The 20,561-nt window shown below is 46.5% G+C and overlaps 1 protein-coding gene across 2 annotated transcripts in view; it reads left to right on the forward strand.

Annotated features, from left to right (window-relative positions):
• The window catches only part of LOC144119446 (neprilysin-1-like), a 611,912-nt gene that overhangs the window by 229,424 nt on the left and 361,927 nt on the right, over nucleotides 1–20,561 (forward strand). For both annotated transcript variants that reach the window (XM_077652051.1, XM_077652052.1), the window contains 2 exons: nucleotides 14,067–14,235; nucleotides 15,695–15,793. In XM_077652051.1, the coding sequence (XP_077508177.1) occupies nucleotides 14,067–14,235; nucleotides 15,695–15,793 (268 nt within the window). The remainder of the gene's footprint in view (nucleotides 1–14,066; nucleotides 14,236–15,694; nucleotides 15,794–20,561) is intronic.

Raw genomic sequence — 20,561 nt, forward strand, 5'->3', positions numbered from 1 at the left:
TCCTAAGCGAGGAGTGCCTGTTCCACTTCATCCTAAAGCACGGTAGATAGCTTTTTTGTATAGTAGACACCCTTTGCCGTTTCCTCGCGCATGGTAATCCTTTTTGTACGGCTCACCGGACTGAGCCTTTCCCTCCCTATTGAGTCAGTTTAAAGATTTGTTGCCGCCCTGAAGAAGTGAGGCATTGTTGAAGCATTTAGTCCATTATTAGCAAAGACCGCGGTTAGGCCATGGCTGCCACGCGGTATGCGAAACTTGCGGAGCGTCTCCATGGAGGGAGGCACTGACGTGGCTTGGTATGGTTCGGGAAGGCTTTAGCTTCTGCTACCTCTTTTTCGGGATCACTGCTCAGAGACTGAGGTGGGAGAGGAAATGTGGGAAGGGAATGGGAAGTGCGTCGGTGAGGCCGCAGCAGGGCACCAGGCAAACCGCACACGCGGTATTCGGGCAAGGAGGTCTATGATATGACCCGGGCTTGTGGTGGGAAGTGCGGCCTTACTCTGTCGTCCCATGGCGCGTGGTGTGGAACGCCACCAGGCTCCCACTCTATCGAAGAACCGCGAGCGTCTTGCTGGGCCACACGTGTTTTCTCGTGTTGCGAAAGGACAAGTGGTGCACAAGATGGGCCGGTCCAAGAAAACGACTTTAGTGTCCAAGTGTTTCGCTCCTTCAAATGGACCCTCGTAGAGGGGGAGGGGGGGGGGCGTCTCCACCGCGTTGTGACGGAAGCAGTCGGCATCTCTGGAATAGCGCCCAAGTGGGGTCTCTGGAAGCGCAGCGACGGATTGCGCAATCTCGCCGGTTAGTGCTACGTGGCGTAGCATCGAAGAATTCACCGAGAACGGTCCAGAAACGAGCTTTTTGGTGTTGGTTCCGAAACATGCGCAAATCACGAGGAGAATAACGGGCAAGCGTTCTGATGAATGAACGGGCGAGTTCCATGTCCTGAGCAGCGACTTAAACTGGCAGTGGGAACGCTAGGCGATTACGTTGCAGATTGGTCGGTACGATGCGGTTAAGGAAGGCAAAATACTCGCCGGGAAAACAGACACATCAAACGTGTACCATGTGGCATGCCCTGAGGACTTGGATCAGATCGAATAACCGCCACTCCGGATTCTGGATATAACCCTTATCATCAAACATGGCTGTGTGCAAAGCTGCTCAAGAACCGTCCTCTGCAACAGATCTTTAATCGGCAAAAGGAAATCTTGTGTCATCTTTTTTGCCTGAACACCAAGTTTTCCAGAAACAAGCTGGATGAATTGCCTGCATTGGTTGCTTGGTTTTGGTTTTTATATGACGTCATCGGCCTTGAAACCTGGTATGAGGACAAATACGGCATACTTCGCATTTCCGGGTATCGTACCTATTTTTTAACAGCTCTGGAAAGAAAGGTGGCGGTGTGCTAATGATGATGAAAGATTTTTAATGCGAAAGCAATATATGGTTATGTAGCGTCAGTAAAAAGTGTCCACAAATTTCGGCCGCGCGTCTTGTCGACCTGTGTAGAAAGATGCGAAAAAGTGAAATTTTTTTACATAGTATGTGAGTACATCTTAAAACGGCAGATATTTGTTTGACGAGTTCTAATTAGGTAAATAAATAAATTGATTTATATAGTTAATTGTGGCGTGTGAAGCGGATTGTAAGGAGTAAGCCTTTCTTGGCTCAGGAGTGGCGTGGACGGAAGTGGTACATGAAGCTTTGTGGACGGAAGTCTGTGGATGGAAGTTGTCCGCAAGAACTGTCATTCATAAGTTGAATCGTAAACAAAGCAAAAATGTAAAAGTTGATTAAGCAACAGTTTATATGCAACATGGAATTATATGGAAATAATGAAAGTAATGGTATTAAAAAATACCAATAGAACAAATATTAAAAACGAAAAGAAAATAAAAAAGAAAAATTAAAGAAAATAAAAATTGCAGAATTGAGGGAGAAAGAAGAGGACAGGGAAAGACTTTCGCATTTCCGCGCTGAAGCAGACTTCAGTGCAATCCTGTAACTTGTGACCACCGTTCGTACAGTTGCTTCCCTTCGTGCGTGCGCGCACTGACGCGTACTTTTGGTGCCAGAGGGCGCCACCGTCGTTGGCGCCAAAGTACCGGCTCTGCTCTTCGAAACAACGCTCTCGGCGACAACTTTCGCCCGCGACGAAATGCTTTCGTTGAAAAAATTGACAACGCATAGAAAGTGCGCCTCGTCTACCTTACCTGGATCGACTGTGCGAGCGCCAATTTACAGAGCGAAATGCAAACGTTTGCGGCGTTTATGTACCGTTCGACGCCCGACACTAGCCGCTGAATCCGCTGAATGAGCGCCATCGATGCGGCCTACTGAAGGTACGGAGCTGATACTCTCATCCTACCGCCGGCTTTCATTTTGTGTGACTGATTCGATGAAAAACGATGTAAATGCGTGAGAAGGCTTACTTAATAAAAAAAGCAAATTGAAAAGCAAATAAATGCACAGAAGGAAATAAAAATAATAAAATTTAAGAAATAATATAAAAGAAAATTTTCAGAGGAAACAAAAAATAGAAGTAGTATAAAAATGAATAAAAAAGAAATCACAAATTTCAAATAACAAAAATAACAAATTGCAATATGGAGGATAAAGTCAGCAAGGGGACAGGCTTTCGCATTTCCGCTCTTAAGCAGACTTAAGTGCAATCCTGTAATTTTTTGATGGTGATGTCTATCAACCCTACATTCGAAGTCACGTTGACTTGGAAATCTTAAGCATAGTTTCTATTCACAACGTTTTTGCCGTTTTGTGCCGTCCGCCAACAGGCTGTAAAATGACTTTCTTTAGTTTTTTGATGAGTTGTTGAGCTTCGCAAATGAAAATTCGTATACCATAGTGCTGGGCGGCGACATAAATATAAACATGTGGCAGCAATCGGTAGCCCAATGCGAGTCTGTAGCACTGCAGGAGTAAAATGCCTGCACTACTGTAATTGCTAAACCAACTCGAATGCAGAATGGCTCCGCAACATTACTAGACGTGTTACCACTGAATGTATTCCTTGTGTGGCGGAATTATCTAAGCGGTGAGTGATTAATCTGCATGTGAAGTGATTTAATCTGGGTGCATGACATTTAATCTAAGCGCGGGCATATTTATTCCAAACGCCAACTAGAACAATGCCAGGGCCATCCAATTTAATCCGAGTGCCAACGCAATTTATACAAGTGCCAGCTGATTAAATGCGAACGTGGCAAGCAAAATAATCCATATACGGAAAACGAATACGGCAAAGTATTGCAAAGGCCACAGAACACGAATGAAGGGAATAAAGCGAAGTTTAGATATCTTTTCAGACAATGCGACGGCTAAGCGAAGCGTCAACATATTGCATAGCTTTCGCCAGTATTATAACCAACAGTGCCTTAAACGCACAATCTCAGCATTAAAAAACCGGTCCGGGGCTGAGTGCTATCTATGGCTTACTGGCTCTTTATTATTCCAAGAAAATGAAGGAGGCCAGAAATTCGCGAGCGCTGTTTTTTACAGAAAATTGAATTAAACTGTCTTCGATAAAAGAGGCAACAATTTTGTCAGGCAGTTAAAAAATTTTAATGAACCGTACCTTAGTTTAGTCCTACGCAGTTTCATCAGAAAGAAAAGGTACAAAGCCAATGATGGAATGTTCAAAAGCAGACGGCCAGTTTTGCGCCTCCGTTTCCTTGCTGCCTGATTAACGTCTGGTTTTGTACGTTATGCTAGGACAATGGAAAAAGGCACATACATGTGCACTCATTATTAGAAATCAGTGAGTTTTCTTTTGCAAGAAATAGAATTGCTTGGTCAGGCAAGTAAAAAACGTTGCTGAAAACACAGAAGACTAGACAGTTCCATAGTAGACGGCAAGTTTTGTGCCTCCGTTGAGTGGGCCGCATTGTTGGCTGCATTTGCACAATAGAGTATAGCAGGATGGTGGTGGTGCCTACTCGTGTACTTTAAGGTGGTGGTAAGGTGCGCCTTTTCGTTCACCTCGCATGGAGATTAACGAGCAGTATTTTCTTCTGTGGAATCCGATGGGCTGTGCTCTTACGTCCTAATGGGACACCGAAATCGAGGACCGCCGTTCAAGCCTCCAGGCGCACTCAGAAGAAACAACAGAGAACTCTCCGAACATCACAGTGCCAGAATTCTCGATGTGTCGAGGCGCGGAGGGCATGTGAAAAAAAATTATCAGATCACTGCGCACCCACATTGGAGGAATGCGGAAGCATTGACGCATCCTCGCACCTCTTTGCTCCTCTTTGCCTAAATTAACCAAGTTCCATCATTGCCTATTTTGAATTTTGCACGCTTTAGCTCCGCCCACTTGCGGTGTTTTCAAATTAGGCGCCACTTTTGCTCCGACCCCACCCACTTTTTGGGCATTTTTTCTCTAATTAATTAAATAACCCACGCGCACCTAATAATTTCTCCTGTGCGAATTTTGATGCCATATCTAATGCAACCACTCTATTTATTATAACTAAATTCATTCGAGCGTTATCATGATGACAAGCTCGTGAGGACACGAAAGAGCAAACATGATCATTCAATGCTTACGCATTAAAAATGGCAGACACGCTAGGCATCAATTTAAAGACAGCAAGATCTATTGCAGCGACCGATAGAGAGGCGTTGAAGAAAGGCGGAGGTTCGAAGAAATTCGTAAATGAGGTTGTAGCGGCTCTAAAAATTATTGTGGACAATAACCCTGCTTTCACTCTAAAGCAAATAAAGCAGGCAGTGGAAGAAGAATCCATGCCTAGAATCGCGTATGTACTGTCACGTATGTACTTGTGACGTTTGTACTGTCACAATTGTGACAGTACATACGTCACAAGTTGCCTGTGTCTATTGGCTGCCCCTTGTAGTGCATTGCCGTGAGGATGGGGAGAGCGGGGATGAGGTGTCCTGAGCTGCACGTATCTGGGGATCATCCTGTACAATTTTTGCTCTCTTGTGGTCCTAATCATCCCAGACGACGTCACCATGGTATCAAAAAAAAAACATTACGAACCTTCAACTGGATTTAAGCGGAGGAAATGCGATATCATGCTGCTTTCCCTCGCCAGCCTGTTCCAGTTCCGATTCCATTCTAATCCTGAGTTCGTTGTCTTTCACTCCCCAATCTATTTCATATCTCATTGTGTTCCGCTTGCGACTACGCACCTGCGAAAAAGGAAATCGGACTGTGGCTCCGTCGACAACTGGATGGATGCTCCCATATTCTTTTAAAGCATGTTCCACTGTTTCTGCAGACGTACCGCACACTGCACATGCGTCATCTCATTGATCAATTCCTTTTTTTTTGTAGCTTCGCGTTCGAGAAGATCTGCATCTCGCTTCAAAGAGAATGGCGCTGCCTCTTGAGCGATCACAGATCCATTCCTTCCTGATTTACCTTTTTCATTTTAATGCAGCTGTAGAGTCTGCTTTTTCTCCATTGAATTAACCAGTTCTCACCCTCTGCGTGTTTAATCTGTCGTCTAAAGCTCCTTATTTCGCTTTATCGGTTTCCTCCATAATTACTGGTGACTTTTCTATTACATTTCCTCCACTGTAAATCAAGACTCATTCTGTACCAGTACTTCAGTACTTCAGCTGGCCGCTTTTAATCGGCCCATTTGCTCGGGAATTCGTCATACAATATTTTACTTTCGGCTTCCCCCGCTTCAAATGATGTCATACTCATGTCATAGCTTGCACTCCCTTACTTCCGGTTTTGCCGCGGGCACCTAGTACTGATCTGACTACCGCTCTCTGATTTATTTCTAGCCCCGACGGAACTTAGGCACTAAACCCTATTACCAAAAGTGAGCCCTGCCACTGTTATTTCTTTCCAAATATCTCTCAGTGCTGGATCCCTGTTGTACCGCCAAGGCTCCATAATCTAGTAGTATTCTCGTGTTTTGTGTACAGCTCTCGTTATGTATATCTCCCACATTTTGATATATTTGTACTCCTACAGCCTGTGTCTCACATGGCTGATTAGCAGAATCGATTAATACCATCCAAATTGACTCTATTACAGGAAAGGTGACGCCCAGAGCGTCACCTTTGTCTCCACAAGTATTAATCTATAAGATAATAGTATAATATCGTCAGCACACATTGAAGCTGAGAGCTTGTGCTCTATGACCATCACGCCTAATTTGCACGAGAGATTGCAGCGTATATTTATTTCTGGTTACTTTCTTTACATGTTTGTTACATAAGTCATGAATAGCAGCGATGATAACAAATAATTTGCCTTAATCATTTGCGTAACTCAACTGTGCTCACACCAGTTATCCCTTACGGTAACATGTCGTTTGTTTTCTCAGCACATTTTTTAAAAAGATTTTTAATCTCATGACCGATGCCTTCATCTTTCAGCAAGATGCAAAACACCTACCTATTGTGTCGTTGTGTGCAACGGTTATGTCCAGGAACGCTAAATACAGAGGCCTGTGCTCGGCTTTAGCTTCTTCTAGGCATTGTGTAAGCACGAACAGGCTACTATCTAAATGCCTGCCACTTCTGAACCCATTGTGAAACTCCCCAGTACATCATTACTTTTTGCCCAAATCTGCATTTTAATTCCACTCCTTGCACTGCCAGCCTGTATGTAACCGAAGTTCTTGTACATATGAAAGAAGCCAACAGTCACCGAAACCAAGGAAAGCACAGGGGAGCGTCCCTATGTTTTATATTTGTTGTGTTAATTTACGGGAAATAAAGGTGTAAATATTTTATGCCTTAAAGATAACTGATCAGAAAATAGAAGAAAACGAACACACGCCGCCGGAGGGATCCCAAACCACTATCACCAAATTACCCTTGCGGTGTAGTACCAACTCAGCTGCGGCGGCGGCTATCCAGTAATCTACTATCGAGGGTTTTTATGTTGCGTTTAACCTAACCTTGAACGTGCTATAACTAACACCACCCTCATCCATAGTGGCGGACGTAGTACGTCCTATATTAGCCCGACTGTCACTGGGAATGTGATCGGACTGCAAGGAAAGAAGCTGTGCGACAGCCCTCTTCTGCTACCTTTAGCATCAAAACTGTCAGAACCGAGTCCCTAGTTAAGCTCTTAGGCAGGTAAGGGTAAGGAAATTAGGGGCTCGTTAAGACATACATATGAAGGAAGCCAACAGTCACCGAAATCAAGGCAAGCATAAGGCAAGGTTTCTAAATGTTAAGTTACATACAGCATTAATACCCTCTAAAGAAGGATATTAGACAGCCGCAGACGCAGCTAAATTGTTAAAGCGCTGTACGTGAAGTTATCAAAATTGGCCTGAAAACTCTTGTCTCACCATTCTTCACTCCAGTTTTTTGTTACAAGTCATCTTATCATCTTTGGTTCCTTGATTTGTTTGCTTTTTGTTTTGTTTTGAACTTTGCGCATTGTGGTGCGTTATGAGGTTATCATGACTCACCCAACCTCCAGGGTTGCTACCTGATTTTGGTGTCGTTTTTGGGTTTCCGAACATTGTTTGTTTCTATCTGAACGAGTGACAAAGGCGGTCACGTGCCTGGGTTTCCGCCTTCATGGCCTGTGCTTCCGCTTCCCTGAATAAACAGTTGGCAGTGTGCGCCCATGGTGTTGCGTTTCGCTCTCTTGCCATTCGTCCTCGTCCTTTTTGGGCAGTTCTTTCCTTTCTTCGAAAGGCTAAACCAAGCGGAATATTCAGCATTCGGAAACAGATGTAGAAAGGCAAACATCATACATTGCTTGTTTTCACCTTTATTGCATATCGCAACGTGTAGCCCAGAAACATGTAATTCGGCGACCGTACGTCAGCGAGCCGCCGGGCATGGCGCTAATTTCGTCGTGTAGGTTCGTCACATATGGTCCGGCCTTTAGCCGCTAATGCCCCATAAAACACTACACAACAACAGTCGCATAATTATGGCAGTGATTTTATTTGACGCTTCTAGTATTTTGGCTTTAGCATGCTTCCCACAATATCTCACTGATATACGTGAAATTGAAAGCATTGTTTATTTTAAACCTACTGGAAAATACATAAAAAAAGTTTTATTCGATAGCCGTTTGGATACCAACACGGTTTAGTGTAAAATAAAATGAGGTTACCGAAATGAGCACGGGCGTGCGAATAGTACTTTTTCCAAACCGAATCAAATACAAACCCAATATTCATAGGGCTGAATTGCAAACGATCGAATATTTTGATTAATATTCGCTACTTGTGCGAATATTCAACCAGCGATCGTGAGAAACATCGAAGCGCTGCTTTCGAAATTACAACTGTATCTTTTTAAAACACAACCTTTATCTCCTCTTTGGAGGGTTGAACACAGAGTCACTGTAGTAATGATATCATTGTCATCTTATGCTCATAGAAAAAGTTATCTTTGCTGTTGATGCATGCAGCGATAGCGTAGAGGTAGAGTGTCGACCTCACGTGCAAGAGCACCCAGGTACGAATACTGGTGCCACGCAGTTCTTCACCGGGTTCGAAAAAATAAGCTCTGTGTGTCGATGGAATTGCGTAAACAAGCCCTGGGGTGCGACCTGATCTCAATGACCACTACCGACAACGTATTCTGTCACCAGAACAGGAATTGGCCACCCTGGTGTACTACTTGGCCACAAACTTCTATGAACAAACCAGTTAACCCTCGGCCCTCAGTCCCCAGCGGCTGCGGAGCAACTGACCAAGGCGGCAGTCAGTACTGTGACGCAGAGGAGGGTGCTGAGAATCTCTGGCTCCTGACAAGCCGCCTTTGGAATCTGAACCTGGCAACGTTTCACGCTAGAACCTTATATAGTGAGACTCGCCTAGCAGTTCTGTTAGAGGAACTAGAGGGAATTAAATGAGATGTCATAGGGCTTACGGAAGTAAGGATTACAGGTGAGCGTATACAAGACGGAAACATAGTGTGCCCTCCCGTATTAGCGGATAGACGAGAACTAGCGGAGGGATTCCTCACTACTCAGGATATAGCTGACAACGTAGAGGGGCTCTATAGTAAACTAGACGGTGGAAGCTATCGCAATTAGGATTAATAGGAGGTACAAGTAGAAAGTGGTGCAGGCCTAGGCGCCTACATCCAGCCACGATGAACAGACTGTTGAAAGCTTCTATAAAGACGTGGAATTGGCAATGAACAAAGCAAAAATCATAGGCCACTGTACTGACTGACAGGAGACTTCAATGCGAAGGTGGGCAAGACGCAGGCTGGCGACCAGGCGGTAGGCGACTATGGGATATATTTTAGGAATAGCAGGGGAGAGTTATTATTAGAGTTCGCAGATGGAGCCAGTAAAGAGGAAGTTCATTAACGAGTTCGCGGTAAGAAAGTAAATGGAGGTATTCTGGATATCACTGCGGAACAGATATTGAGGCTTAAGTGAGAGAGACAATCTTAATGAACATACCATGATGATAATCTAGCAGCTATCATTACGGAGTGCGCAGTAGAAGTGGCCGGTAGGACAGTTCGACAGGGTACCGGCAAGCTATCTCAGGTGACGAATGATCTGATTAAGAAACGGCAAACCATGAGGGCGTCTAACACTACAGACAGAAAAGAACTAGAAGCGCTATCGAAGTTAATACATAACGGCAAGGTAGCTGACATAAGGAAGTTGAATATGAAGAAAACTGAGCACGCTCTAACGAACGGAGGTAGCCTAAAAGCGGTAAAAAGGAAACTAGGCATATGTAAAAATCAGATGTGTGCGAGAAGAGACAAGGAGGGCAATGTAATTAACAATATGGACACGATAGTTAAAGTAGCCGAAGAGTTCTACACAAATCTATACAGCAGCCAATGGAATCAGAACGCTAATGAGAGGAACAGTAGAGCAAAGCAATACGTCATCCCGCCAGAAACGAAAGAGGATGTAAAGAAAGCCTTAGGAGCAATGCAAAGGCGAAAAGCAGCTAGTGAGGATCAGATAACAGCAGGTCTATTGAAGGATGGAGGGGAGATTGTGCTAGAAAAACTAGCCACCCTGTACATGCAATGTCTTACGACTTTGACTGTACCAGAAGCTTGGAGGAATGCTAGCATTCTCTTACTTCTAAGAAAGGAGACGCCAAGGACTTAAAAAATTCAAGACCAATCAGCTTACTGTCCGTTGCCTAAAAGGTATTTACTAAGGTAATCGCCAGTAGAGTCAGGGCAACCTTAGACTTTATTCAACCAAATGATCGGGCAGGCTTTCGTAAAGGATAATCCACAATAGACCATATTGACACTATCAATGACGTGATAGAGAAATACGCAGAATATATCCAACACCTATTGATAGCCTTCATTGATACGAAAAAGCATTTGACTCGGCGCAAACTTCAGCAGTCATGAAAGCATATATATATATATATATATATATATATATATATATATATATATATATATATATATATATATATATATATATATATATATATAGCAACCACACAGCTGCCATAATCCTCCATGAGGGCAGCAATAAAATTAAAATAAGGAAGGGCACCACGCAAGGAGGCACGATCTCACCAATGCTATTCACCGACTGCTTAGAGTAGGTATTCCGAGGCTTAAATTGGGAACAGTTGGGGTTAAGAGTTAGGGAGAATACCTAAGTAATCTGCAATTCGCTGATGACATTTCCTTGCGGACTCACTCAGGAGCTTAACTGCAAATCATGATCAATGAGTTAGACTAAGCAAAACGGTGGGTCTAAAATTAACATGCAGAAAACCAAAGTAAACAGTCTAGCAAGGAAACAGCAGCTCACACTTGGCAGCGAGGTGCTGGAAATGGTAAAAGAATACGTCTAAATAAGGCAGGTAGTGACTGCTGATCCGGGACATGAAAGTGAAATAACTAGAAGGATAAGAATTGGGTAGAGCGCATATGGCAGGTTCTCTCAGGTCACGTATAGTAGGTTACCAATAACCCTCGAGAGAAAAGTGTACAACAGCTGTATATTACTGGTACTTACCTACGGGGCACAAACGTGGAGGCTAACTAAAAGGGTTCGGCTTAAGTTCAAGAAAACACAGTGAGTCATGGAAAGAAAAATGATAGATGTAACGTTAGGAGACCGGAAGCGGGCAGAGTGGGTGAGGGAACAAACGCGAGTTAGTGACATCCTAGCCGAAATCGAGAGGAAGAAATGGGTTTGGGCAGCGCGTATAATGCGAAGGCAAGATAACCGCTGGTCTTTGAGGTTAACGGAGTGGATTCCAAGAGAAAGTAAGCGCAGCAGGGGGCGGCAGAAATTTACGTGGGCGGATGAGACTAATAAGTTTGCAGGCGTAAGGTGGACGCAGCTGGCATAGTACAGGAGTAATTAGAGGGACATGAGAGAGGCATTTGCCCTGCAGTAGGTGCAGTCAGACTGATGATAATGATGACGATAATGTTGTTGATAGCGGAAGACAAGTAACTAGCGTCACATCTCAGTGCATGAGACGGGCTAGAGCTTTCGCATGAACACGGTGTGGAGTTAGCTGAGCTTTCCGCGAACTCGTTGGTCTTCTGTTCGCAAGGAAGGCCGCTCCAGTGGGGTCGGAAGTCCCCAACAAAGCGGCCCGTCCCGTCCCTGCCTCCCCTTCTTGCGGCGTGACCCGCCGGGAAAAACGCTAACCATGTACAGCTGTCGACATGTGGTCGTTGTTAAGGGGTTGACGAAGTTTCGGGGGCGCACGAGATACGGCTGAGTATAAGCCGAGTAACCGGAAACCCACTATTCCCGTAACGACTGTGTTCGTCTCGTGCGGTGTGTTCTGTAAATACTTAGGGATCGTTTAGTCGACATATTTTTGTCGCGTGTGCGACAGAGAGAGAAAAGTGGTAACGGCTGGGCCGTGGGTGCCGTGGGAGAGGGTGGTCGCGTTTGTGCTGTTTGTGTATTTGATTGCAACCTCTCCTTTCCCAAATGTTTAATCAGCACTCTTTCCCCGATCTGTGATTAGTTGGCGGAAACCTTATTTTCCTTTCCCTGACCACTCATTGGTGAGGTGTGTCGCTTGTAATCTTATTGGTGGCTGTCCCCGCTAAGGGCGGAGACAGAGGGTTTAAAAACAAGCGCGCTGGGTTGAACGGGCGCTGAATTCGTCTGATCAACGGTTTAGACATTATAAATAATTTTCTCCTTGCTTTGTTTCTTCTCGTTTTATTTATGCTGTAAATAAATAGTTAACCTTCTCCTTTCCTCGAGTAACGTGAATGTTTGCGAGTTATAACCACCGGGTCATCAAGAAACCCCGATGTCATCATCAGCAAGGTGTTTCCTCTCATCGCTCCCAGAAGGGGGAAATTCAACTCACGGCCTCTGAGGGCAGGCATATAGGCCGGGTTTACTGAACCTGCCTGGACTTTGCCTCGTCGTCCTATCTCTGGGGTCATGTATGAGGAATACGAAAGCCGCCCCGCGAATGTAACAAACCGTGGCTCTGAACTCTCCATCCCTCTTACATCCCCCACGCATGCTGATCACTGCAGCATTGTTAACGCGGCGTGTAAAGTCCCTGTTTTTGGAATAGTCATAGAAAAAAAATACCGCTAGCCTTATGCGAATTTCGCGCCAATTATTCGAAATCTCTTGAAAAACTTTGGGGCATATGCGAATCGTTTCGAATAATTTTCTAGATACACCATCTCATCTATTCGAACAAACGACTATGAGCATATTCATTTCGGTATTCAAAATTTTCGAATTCATGGACGCCTATAGTAATGAGCAAAATAAAAGGGCAAAAAATAGCAGTAAAGAACGCTCTAGAAATACGCACTTGTAACTCATTACCTAATAAATAAAAAGAAAGACGGAATAACAATTAAAAGCACAGACTTAAATTTCACAAAATGTTAACAAACCTGAAAAAAATAAAAGAGGATGGTCAGGGCCCTTTTTGGATGCTAATAAAAAAACTTGCAGCTGAGATAAGTTATCTGCAAGTTTCGCATGAAAAGGACTGTGCACTCAAACAGAGATTTCTGTATGATTTATGTGATGTGTCAAGGTATGATAATCAGAAAAACTAAATAGTAGAGGAGTATTGGTAATAATATTATCATTTACAAATACAGGCAGTTTATAAGTATCCATGGATTCAAATGACAGGATTCGATGCTACTGATAGAAATTATCTTTCCTATAATTTGAAGACATGGCCTGCTGCCCGCTGTGCTCTCTTCTGTAGTCTCTTCATGGGAACTAAATAGGCCCTGTATGTTTGGCCCCACGATTCGTAGCAGTAGCTAATGTGACAGCGAAATAGCGAAACATACAAGGAACGAAGTGCATTGTACTGAAAATACGGTTTTGCCTTAACAAAGTGGGTAAAAGCTGAAAGATAACTTTTTGTATACCTTTTTGATCTGTTCCCGCAGAGCTGGTGCACCCCAAAGAAGACGCCGACTTAGCTTGAAAAAGAAATCTCCTCAATCCTACTTTTGCTCAGTGTTATGTGAATCGTATTTGTGTCAATGTTTCTTCTCATTAAATGAATACTACGCATCTAGTTTTATCTACATTTACTGTTAATTTCTTAGTACAAAGCCATGCAAAAATATCAGACTGTTCAGATGTTATATTTTGTACGCCAGTGAGTGATTCAGCAGTGAACAAAAGAGCAGTGTCATCCGCGTACACCAGTACCTTTGAAAATCGAACTGCTTGCGGGAGGTCATTCACGGAATAGGAAACCAAACTAGCCAATGCAGGTCCTTGCGGAACACCGTAAGTAATGGGTAGAATGTATGTCCTTCCGTACTACTTCTTATTTTAATGAATATCTGCGTTGTATCATTGATGTTCGAAAATGCAAAGCTGCCATGCTGCCCAAGTAGAGCCTTCTTTCTCGCTTCCCTCCATTTGTAACTTCACTAGATAACATATCAACGTTTATAATCTTTTTTTATATAGCGAAAGCAAACCTGCTTTGCACCAGCATCAGTGTCTGCAGCAAGAGGCAGAGCTGTCCATTCTCATCTAGCGCATAGGTCGATGCCAATGTAGTAGCCCACACAGGACATGTTCCCGCTTGTCCTGTACCACGCCTATCGTTTGCCATGGCCCGTTGCAGTAGCCTTCTCACGCGCAGTTGTCTGTGAACATGGACGACTGCCGGTGGTACCAGTTTCTACTCAGGCGGTACGGCCGACCCGAGTCAACTGGCACTCAGTTATACGAAGAACACCTGCGAGACTACGGGATCGCTGCGGGACTACGAGAGCGGCTAAGCCAGGAGATCGCCACGCACGAGAGGAAAGGTGACGCGGGCGCTTCGCACTAACCTCCGCGTACACAGCAGTCACACGCGGCGCGTATCGTGGTGTAAGGAAGTAAACGGCGTTGTTCCTGCCTTGTTCCACCGCGGGAAGACCATGCAGGGCACTTTGACTCTTCAACGACGTATGCTGGCAACCTCGCGCCAGCCAGGCAAGTGCACCACATGAATCCCTAAATAAGTAATAAATTCCCGGCTGTACTCTCCGCAGTGTCCGCACTGGGAACAGGCAGATGACGTATACCACATGATGGGGTCCTATCAATTCATTTCCATAGCGGAATTCATACCAAGCTCCTCGGAGGAGCAGTGGAAGGACATTCTGCTGAGCAATGACCGGACCGCCAGCATTGGCAGCTGGAGAGGGCCAACGCGGCAGCGATTACCAGTGCACTGCCGAACTAGGCGGCCCACTCATATGCTCTAAGGAGATTGTGTCAATGAAGGAGATGTGAATTATTTCCGAACAGCAGCTCGGCTCATCCTCGCGTTGATGTGTTCCGATTCGGCTAGCTGCAGTATGGATAACGGGCGGATGCTGTGACTCGACAGATGCTGGCATATAGATCTCGCCCACTGCACACGCAAAGCCCAGCCGACGACAGCGCTCCGAAGAAAAACCAGGACGCTGAAGTTAAACCGCTCTCACGAGACAGCGTTTCAATTTCTCAGAACTTAGGGTAGGTAAATATGCTAATTAAATGTTACCTCGGATGCAATCATTTCAACAAGCTATTGTTAGTGCATTTAGCGTTAACACTTTATTCCGGACACGAATATTGAAAATGTTAGCCGACCACTATCTGCTAACTAATTAAGTTTTCAGAATGAAAAATAATACTGTTTAGACCACGCGACTTTCTACAGCACTCAATCTGATTTACTCGCCTAAGACGCAGCGTTTCTTTTTCAATCGCGGTTTATTTCAAACGGGAGACCAGGCACATACTCGGTATTTTCAGCAAAATACGTACAGTGTACGAAGATACGCCTTGTGCGGAGTTTTAGGCAGTGGTCTCATCAGAAACACAGCATACGTATTTTTAGCCCGCCTGAGTTTCTAATGAAATAACATAATTCAGCTCGTTTTCTTTTCGTGGCATTGAAAACAATACTTTTGGTGCCAAAATTCGAGAGCATCTTGACAAATGCCCATTTGAGTTTTCCTCAAAGTAACTTCAACATGACTGGCCATGTTGCTCTTTCATTCTATTATTGTTTTGCACCTGAAAATGCGGTAAAAAATGAGAACACAAGGCAGCGACAACAGTAACCTTATGCCTGCAACTTCATGTTTCAAGATATGGGGTACAAGATAAGACTAAGCATGTTCTGCGCGACCGCACTATTTCCGTGCCATTCTTTCCTGTCACACGGTAGCATTTCTTAATGTGTGCTTTCCTGATCGTACGCTGTTTCCGTTTGCGCGCGTACTACTGCAGTAATTGAGGTCGTCGAGAGCTACAACAATGAAGAACCGGCACTCGAAGACATGGCGCACCGAAGTCCTGGATTGCCGACTATAGAGGAAGCGACAAATGGTTAGTATCTTCATTCCAGAGCAGAGAATAAATACCGCTTGATCTGAACGGGGCAAATAACTCCAACTCTTGTTTTCTGTGCCGTTCATTGGCCACCGGCCAAAGCGTTAATTTAAGGCGGCCGTCCGTTTTGGTGCATCCTTGACCGAATTCGCGCCAGTAATGTGCTCGAAATGACATGAGCCATGTGTGCTAGTCAGCGTTAGTGTTGCTTGCTTTATTCTAACAAGGGTCCGTATGCGAGCTAAATTTCGCAACGATGCGTATACAGGTTACCTGCATTGAATGGACGGAACACACAGCCTGGCTACAGGGGCAAGCGTTTGTTAGGCCCTGCCTTTGTGCTTTTCTACGCCATCGTCCTGAGCTTATAGGCATGGGCTTCCGCTGCGTGTCGAAGCCACACGTGGCTTCCGCCAGGTGACTGGGCTACGTCGAGAGCCCCTAGGCAAGAAATATTATCGGCCAACCGCACTCCTCTAGAAAATCAAAATGTGGCATCTTGAGAAAAGATGGCCTAGCTCTGTTAGACAAGGACATATGTAGCGAAAGCGCGGCGACAACCGGTTCGCCAGAGTTTATAGATAAAATCAGTGCATTAACTAGATGCGTCGTTGTGGCGGAGTGGTAGCATCTCCGCCTCAAAGGACCAGGTTCGATTTCTAGTCTAGACACAGGTTTTATTTTTTCTGTGAGTGTGCGAGGGGTTTCAGTGGCTCCCGCCATATACGGCGTGGTTCGTCACGTGGTCGGTCACGTAGTGCGGATGAGCTGCAGGCGGCGCAGCGCCGTGGCTAGTCACCTGGTCCGTCACGCGGTTGGTCGCGTGGTGCGGGGCGGCCACGGTGGGAATGCGAGCACAGCTGAACAGCGAGTTCGTGGACAACGCAGCTTTCGCTAGGAAACAGTGCATAAGACAGAGGACGTAGAGAGAACAGACATCACAGCGCTGTCTGTCTACGTCTCCTTCGTCACATGTTCTGTCTACGTCTATCGTCTTATAGTGAGGTGCACGAAATATCCTCGGAGGATTTGTGAACACGGTGCGCCGACAGTGGTGCGTGGGACAGCGGAGAGGTGCGCGGGACAGCCCAGCGTTGCGCGTGTGCGCTGTTGGGATTCAGGTAGCGTGACTGGGCCGGAGAAGAGACGAGGACGATCGGAGGAAGAAAAGTTGGAAAACTTTATACAAAGACTATTTACATAATGTACAAGTACGGGAAACTGAGAGTGCTTCTCAGTAAATAGATCTGCGTAGCAGTCGGAAGTCTCTCCCAGCAAAGGGTATCTCTCAAGAGGGGGGCTCTCCCCTGGTACCAAACCAGCAGCTTTTTAAATACTCTTCGTATTCCCCAGATCCCTAGCTGGGGAATACAGTTCGAAGAATGATGTCCAATCACACGATGGCACTGATGGTACTACCCACGGCTGGGCGGTCCTGATGTTCTCTCGCAGCTCGGTCGAGGGAAAGGGAACAAGACCCGGTCATGTTGTCGTACACGCGGCCTCCAGTTCGGCGCGCACGTAGGTCCGGACTGCGCCCATGTGGAACCGGAAGGCGCCTGCGTGACACAGGAATGCGGGCTGTCTCCCAGCAGGGGTTGAAAAATCTTGTACAAATGACCGGAACGCGGAACCTCTGTCGAAGGCGCACCTCTCGGGCAATTGTTCAACGCCAGCGTGACTGAAAAGGGCAACACCGATCTTGTACTTCGTCGTCTGATGACCGGTACGAGCACGTGGAGACGCTATTATCGTCGCTGCACCCGATGACCTGTTCTAACATGTGGGGACGCTATTAACGTCGCTGCACCCGATGTTCCTGCAGCCACGTTTCTTCCAGAGCGCTCATTCACCTTCGCGGTGGTTTTTACGGTGATGCTACGGGAAATGAGTTAAAACTTATTACCGACTCCCAGTCCGCGTGTCGCCTCTTCCTCTCTGGCAGACTTCTACACTCCGTCGCTCCCATTCTACTACCCCACAAGTTCAAAATTCCACATGCAAGCACCAAATCACTTGGACTCCTGGGCACGAGGGGCTCGAGGGAAACGAGGCCGCGGACAGTCTAGCTCGAGGATATAATAACCGAGCGACTAACCTCCCCGACCTCACCCCTCTTCCCTTTACGTACGGCGAGCGCCTCCTCCTTCTCCGAACACAAAGACAAGTCTATCCCCCACCACACCGTAAGCTAAAGGCGGCAGAGGCGAGGGAATGGCGCCAACTACAGACGAACACCTTTCCTAACCTACACAAGTACCACATCATCTTCCCCGACAGATATGACAGCATCTGCCCCTGGTGTGGCGGAATTCCAACAACCTATCCCGTAACATGGGGCTGCTCTGGTCCCAAGCCCCCCGAACTAGACAAACATCACTCCGAGGAACAGTGGGAGTCTGCCCTGCTCAGCTGTGGCTTGGCCACGCAGCGAAAGCTGATATCCCAAGCAAGAGCAACTGCGCTGGACATTGGGGTCCTGAAATAAGGACTCCACCCAAAATCTATATTTTCGCCTCTCTATCCTACTTTTTGGAATAAATGTTTCCTACTACTACTACTACTCCCCATGTCCAAATTCGCCGAACTGAACTGCAGGAAGTGAGCGCGAGCACAACAGCGCGTGTTGTACGTGAAAGAATACGTGCTCCACGTACGCATTCGATATTTCCGGTCACAAGGAAGAAAGATAATCCGGTAAAACTTAACTTGTTTAATTGGCCGAATGGTAAAAGAAAACTTTACAGAAGAGGTTGGAAACACGGCCTTTCCGTTCAGCGTCCCGCACAACCACTGTCCCGATGCCGGGCCGAGTCCTCCTTTTTCTCCTTTCCGGCGCCGTTCCTGGAAAGCGGCGACAGGCAAACGAGCCGCCCGATGACCCCGGAGACCGCCGCCCGGTTCAGGGCCGTTCAGAGAAGGCCGTGGGATCCCCTTCCGGGCGCCCGCCGCCTTGGTCAGCCCGCGTGCACACACATACACGTGCACACGCAGACAGCACTCCCGCCGTCCTGGGTTCGTTGGCCGATAACATCGCGCACCGCACGGCGCCGTCTCAACTCTTTTGTCTCCGACACAAGGTCCCTGGTTCGATCCCGGGTTCCGACACACTCCCCCCAAATGATAGAAGTCATTTGTTAGCCGGAGAGTTCCAAAGGGTATATACGTTGAATCGGCCGCCAAAGTCTTGCCCCCCCTGGCATTCGCACCTCAAAAGCTCTTGCCTTGTTGTCTCTTCCAGTGAAAGCCCTTTCAATCATTCCAAGCTTCCACATTTGGCGCGGCTGCAGATCTTCTTTTAAGAGGACCACATCGCGAATGTCAACTTGTCTTCCACGTTGAACGCCTTTGGAATGTGTCAGCTGCAACTCCTTTAAATATTCAGAGCACCAGCGCTTCCATAACCTCTCCAACGCTTTATCACGAGTCGAGATCATATGTCGCAGGTGGTCACAGGTCAGAGCGGCGATTTCCTTTCGTTGTAGCACAGGTAGAGAGGTCAGTCGTTTTCCGGTAAGAAACGTAGCAGGGCAAAGGGGCTCCGGTTCATTTGGCTCTGTGTAAAAGTGTGTAAGTGGGCGGGAATTCAGTACAGCTTCCACTTCGGTCAGCGTAGTTGTCATTTCCTCAAGTGTAAGGTAGCCTCTTCCGAGAGTCTTCTTCAACTCTTGCTTCGTCAGTCCGACAAGACACTCGTAGAAGTCCACCAGGGTTCACGTTCTACAATGAATTTCCGCTGAACCCGAGCGCTTACAATGTACTCTTGCACCTGGCCACTTCGCATCGCATCCCAGAGACGTCCCAAATCCTTGTTCACTTTCTTGAATGTGAGAGCGTTATCACTGTAGATGGTGCTCGGAAGCCCTCGTCTGGCGGTGAATCTTCGAAATGCGTGAAGGAATGAGCCCGCTGACGTATCGCTGACCAGTTCCAGATGGATGGCTCGAGTGCGCAGGTGAACAGCGCTATATAGCACTTGGTTGGAGAGGTCCCCTTGACAACGAGTGGCCCGGCAAAAACAACACCGGTCTCGTGAAAGGGTTGGGCCTCGGTTATGCGGTCTTTAGGCAGTGGAGCAGTCGCTTGATTTGCTGGTTGTGCGTTGAACCGTTGGCATGTTACACATTCTTTTAGAGTCCTCTTCACCAGCTGCCTCGCTCCGATCACCCAATACCTTTCCCTGAGCTGCGTTAAGGTGCAACGTATCCCTCCGTGCAGCACTGTGCGGTGACAGTAAAGAGCAAGCAGCTTCGATAGGTGGCTCTGCTTAGGTATCACGACGGGATGCTTAGCGTCATAGTCCAGGTGACTACGTTGTAGCCGTCGATCAATTCTCAGGATTCCCTTGTCGTCCACCATAAGAGAAGCATTTATGAGTGGAGAGTCGACGAGGAAAGCTTGCTGGTTATGAACGCTTTTTAGCTCTCTGTGAAAGCCTTCCCTCTGCTCGTTGCGGATCCAAAATATTTCAGCCTGATCGAGCTCTTCGGCTGTAAGAACTCCGACTTCATCGTTGCGTCGTCTCATCCTTGAGACGAATCGAAGCACCCAAGCTGTGACTCCGATCAGTCTGATGAAGGAGCTGTAGCGCTGAATGGCCATTAATGAAAGGGATGGCACTTGGGATGACATGGCCGGCAGCGCCTTCGTTGGCTGTTTAAGCTCCAGTTCCGCATCAGAGAACGTGTTCTGCACTAGTCCCTGTGGCCACTCGCCATCACGTTTGAGGAGCCACTGGGGCCCTGTCTACCACACGTCGCGTGTC

This window comes from Amblyomma americanum, chromosome 2 (genome assembly GCF_052857255.1).
Source record: "Amblyomma americanum isolate KBUSLIRL-KWMA chromosome 2, ASM5285725v1, whole genome shotgun sequence".
Classification (NCBI taxonomy): Eukaryota; Metazoa; Arthropoda; class Arachnida; order Ixodida; family Ixodidae; genus Amblyomma; species Amblyomma americanum.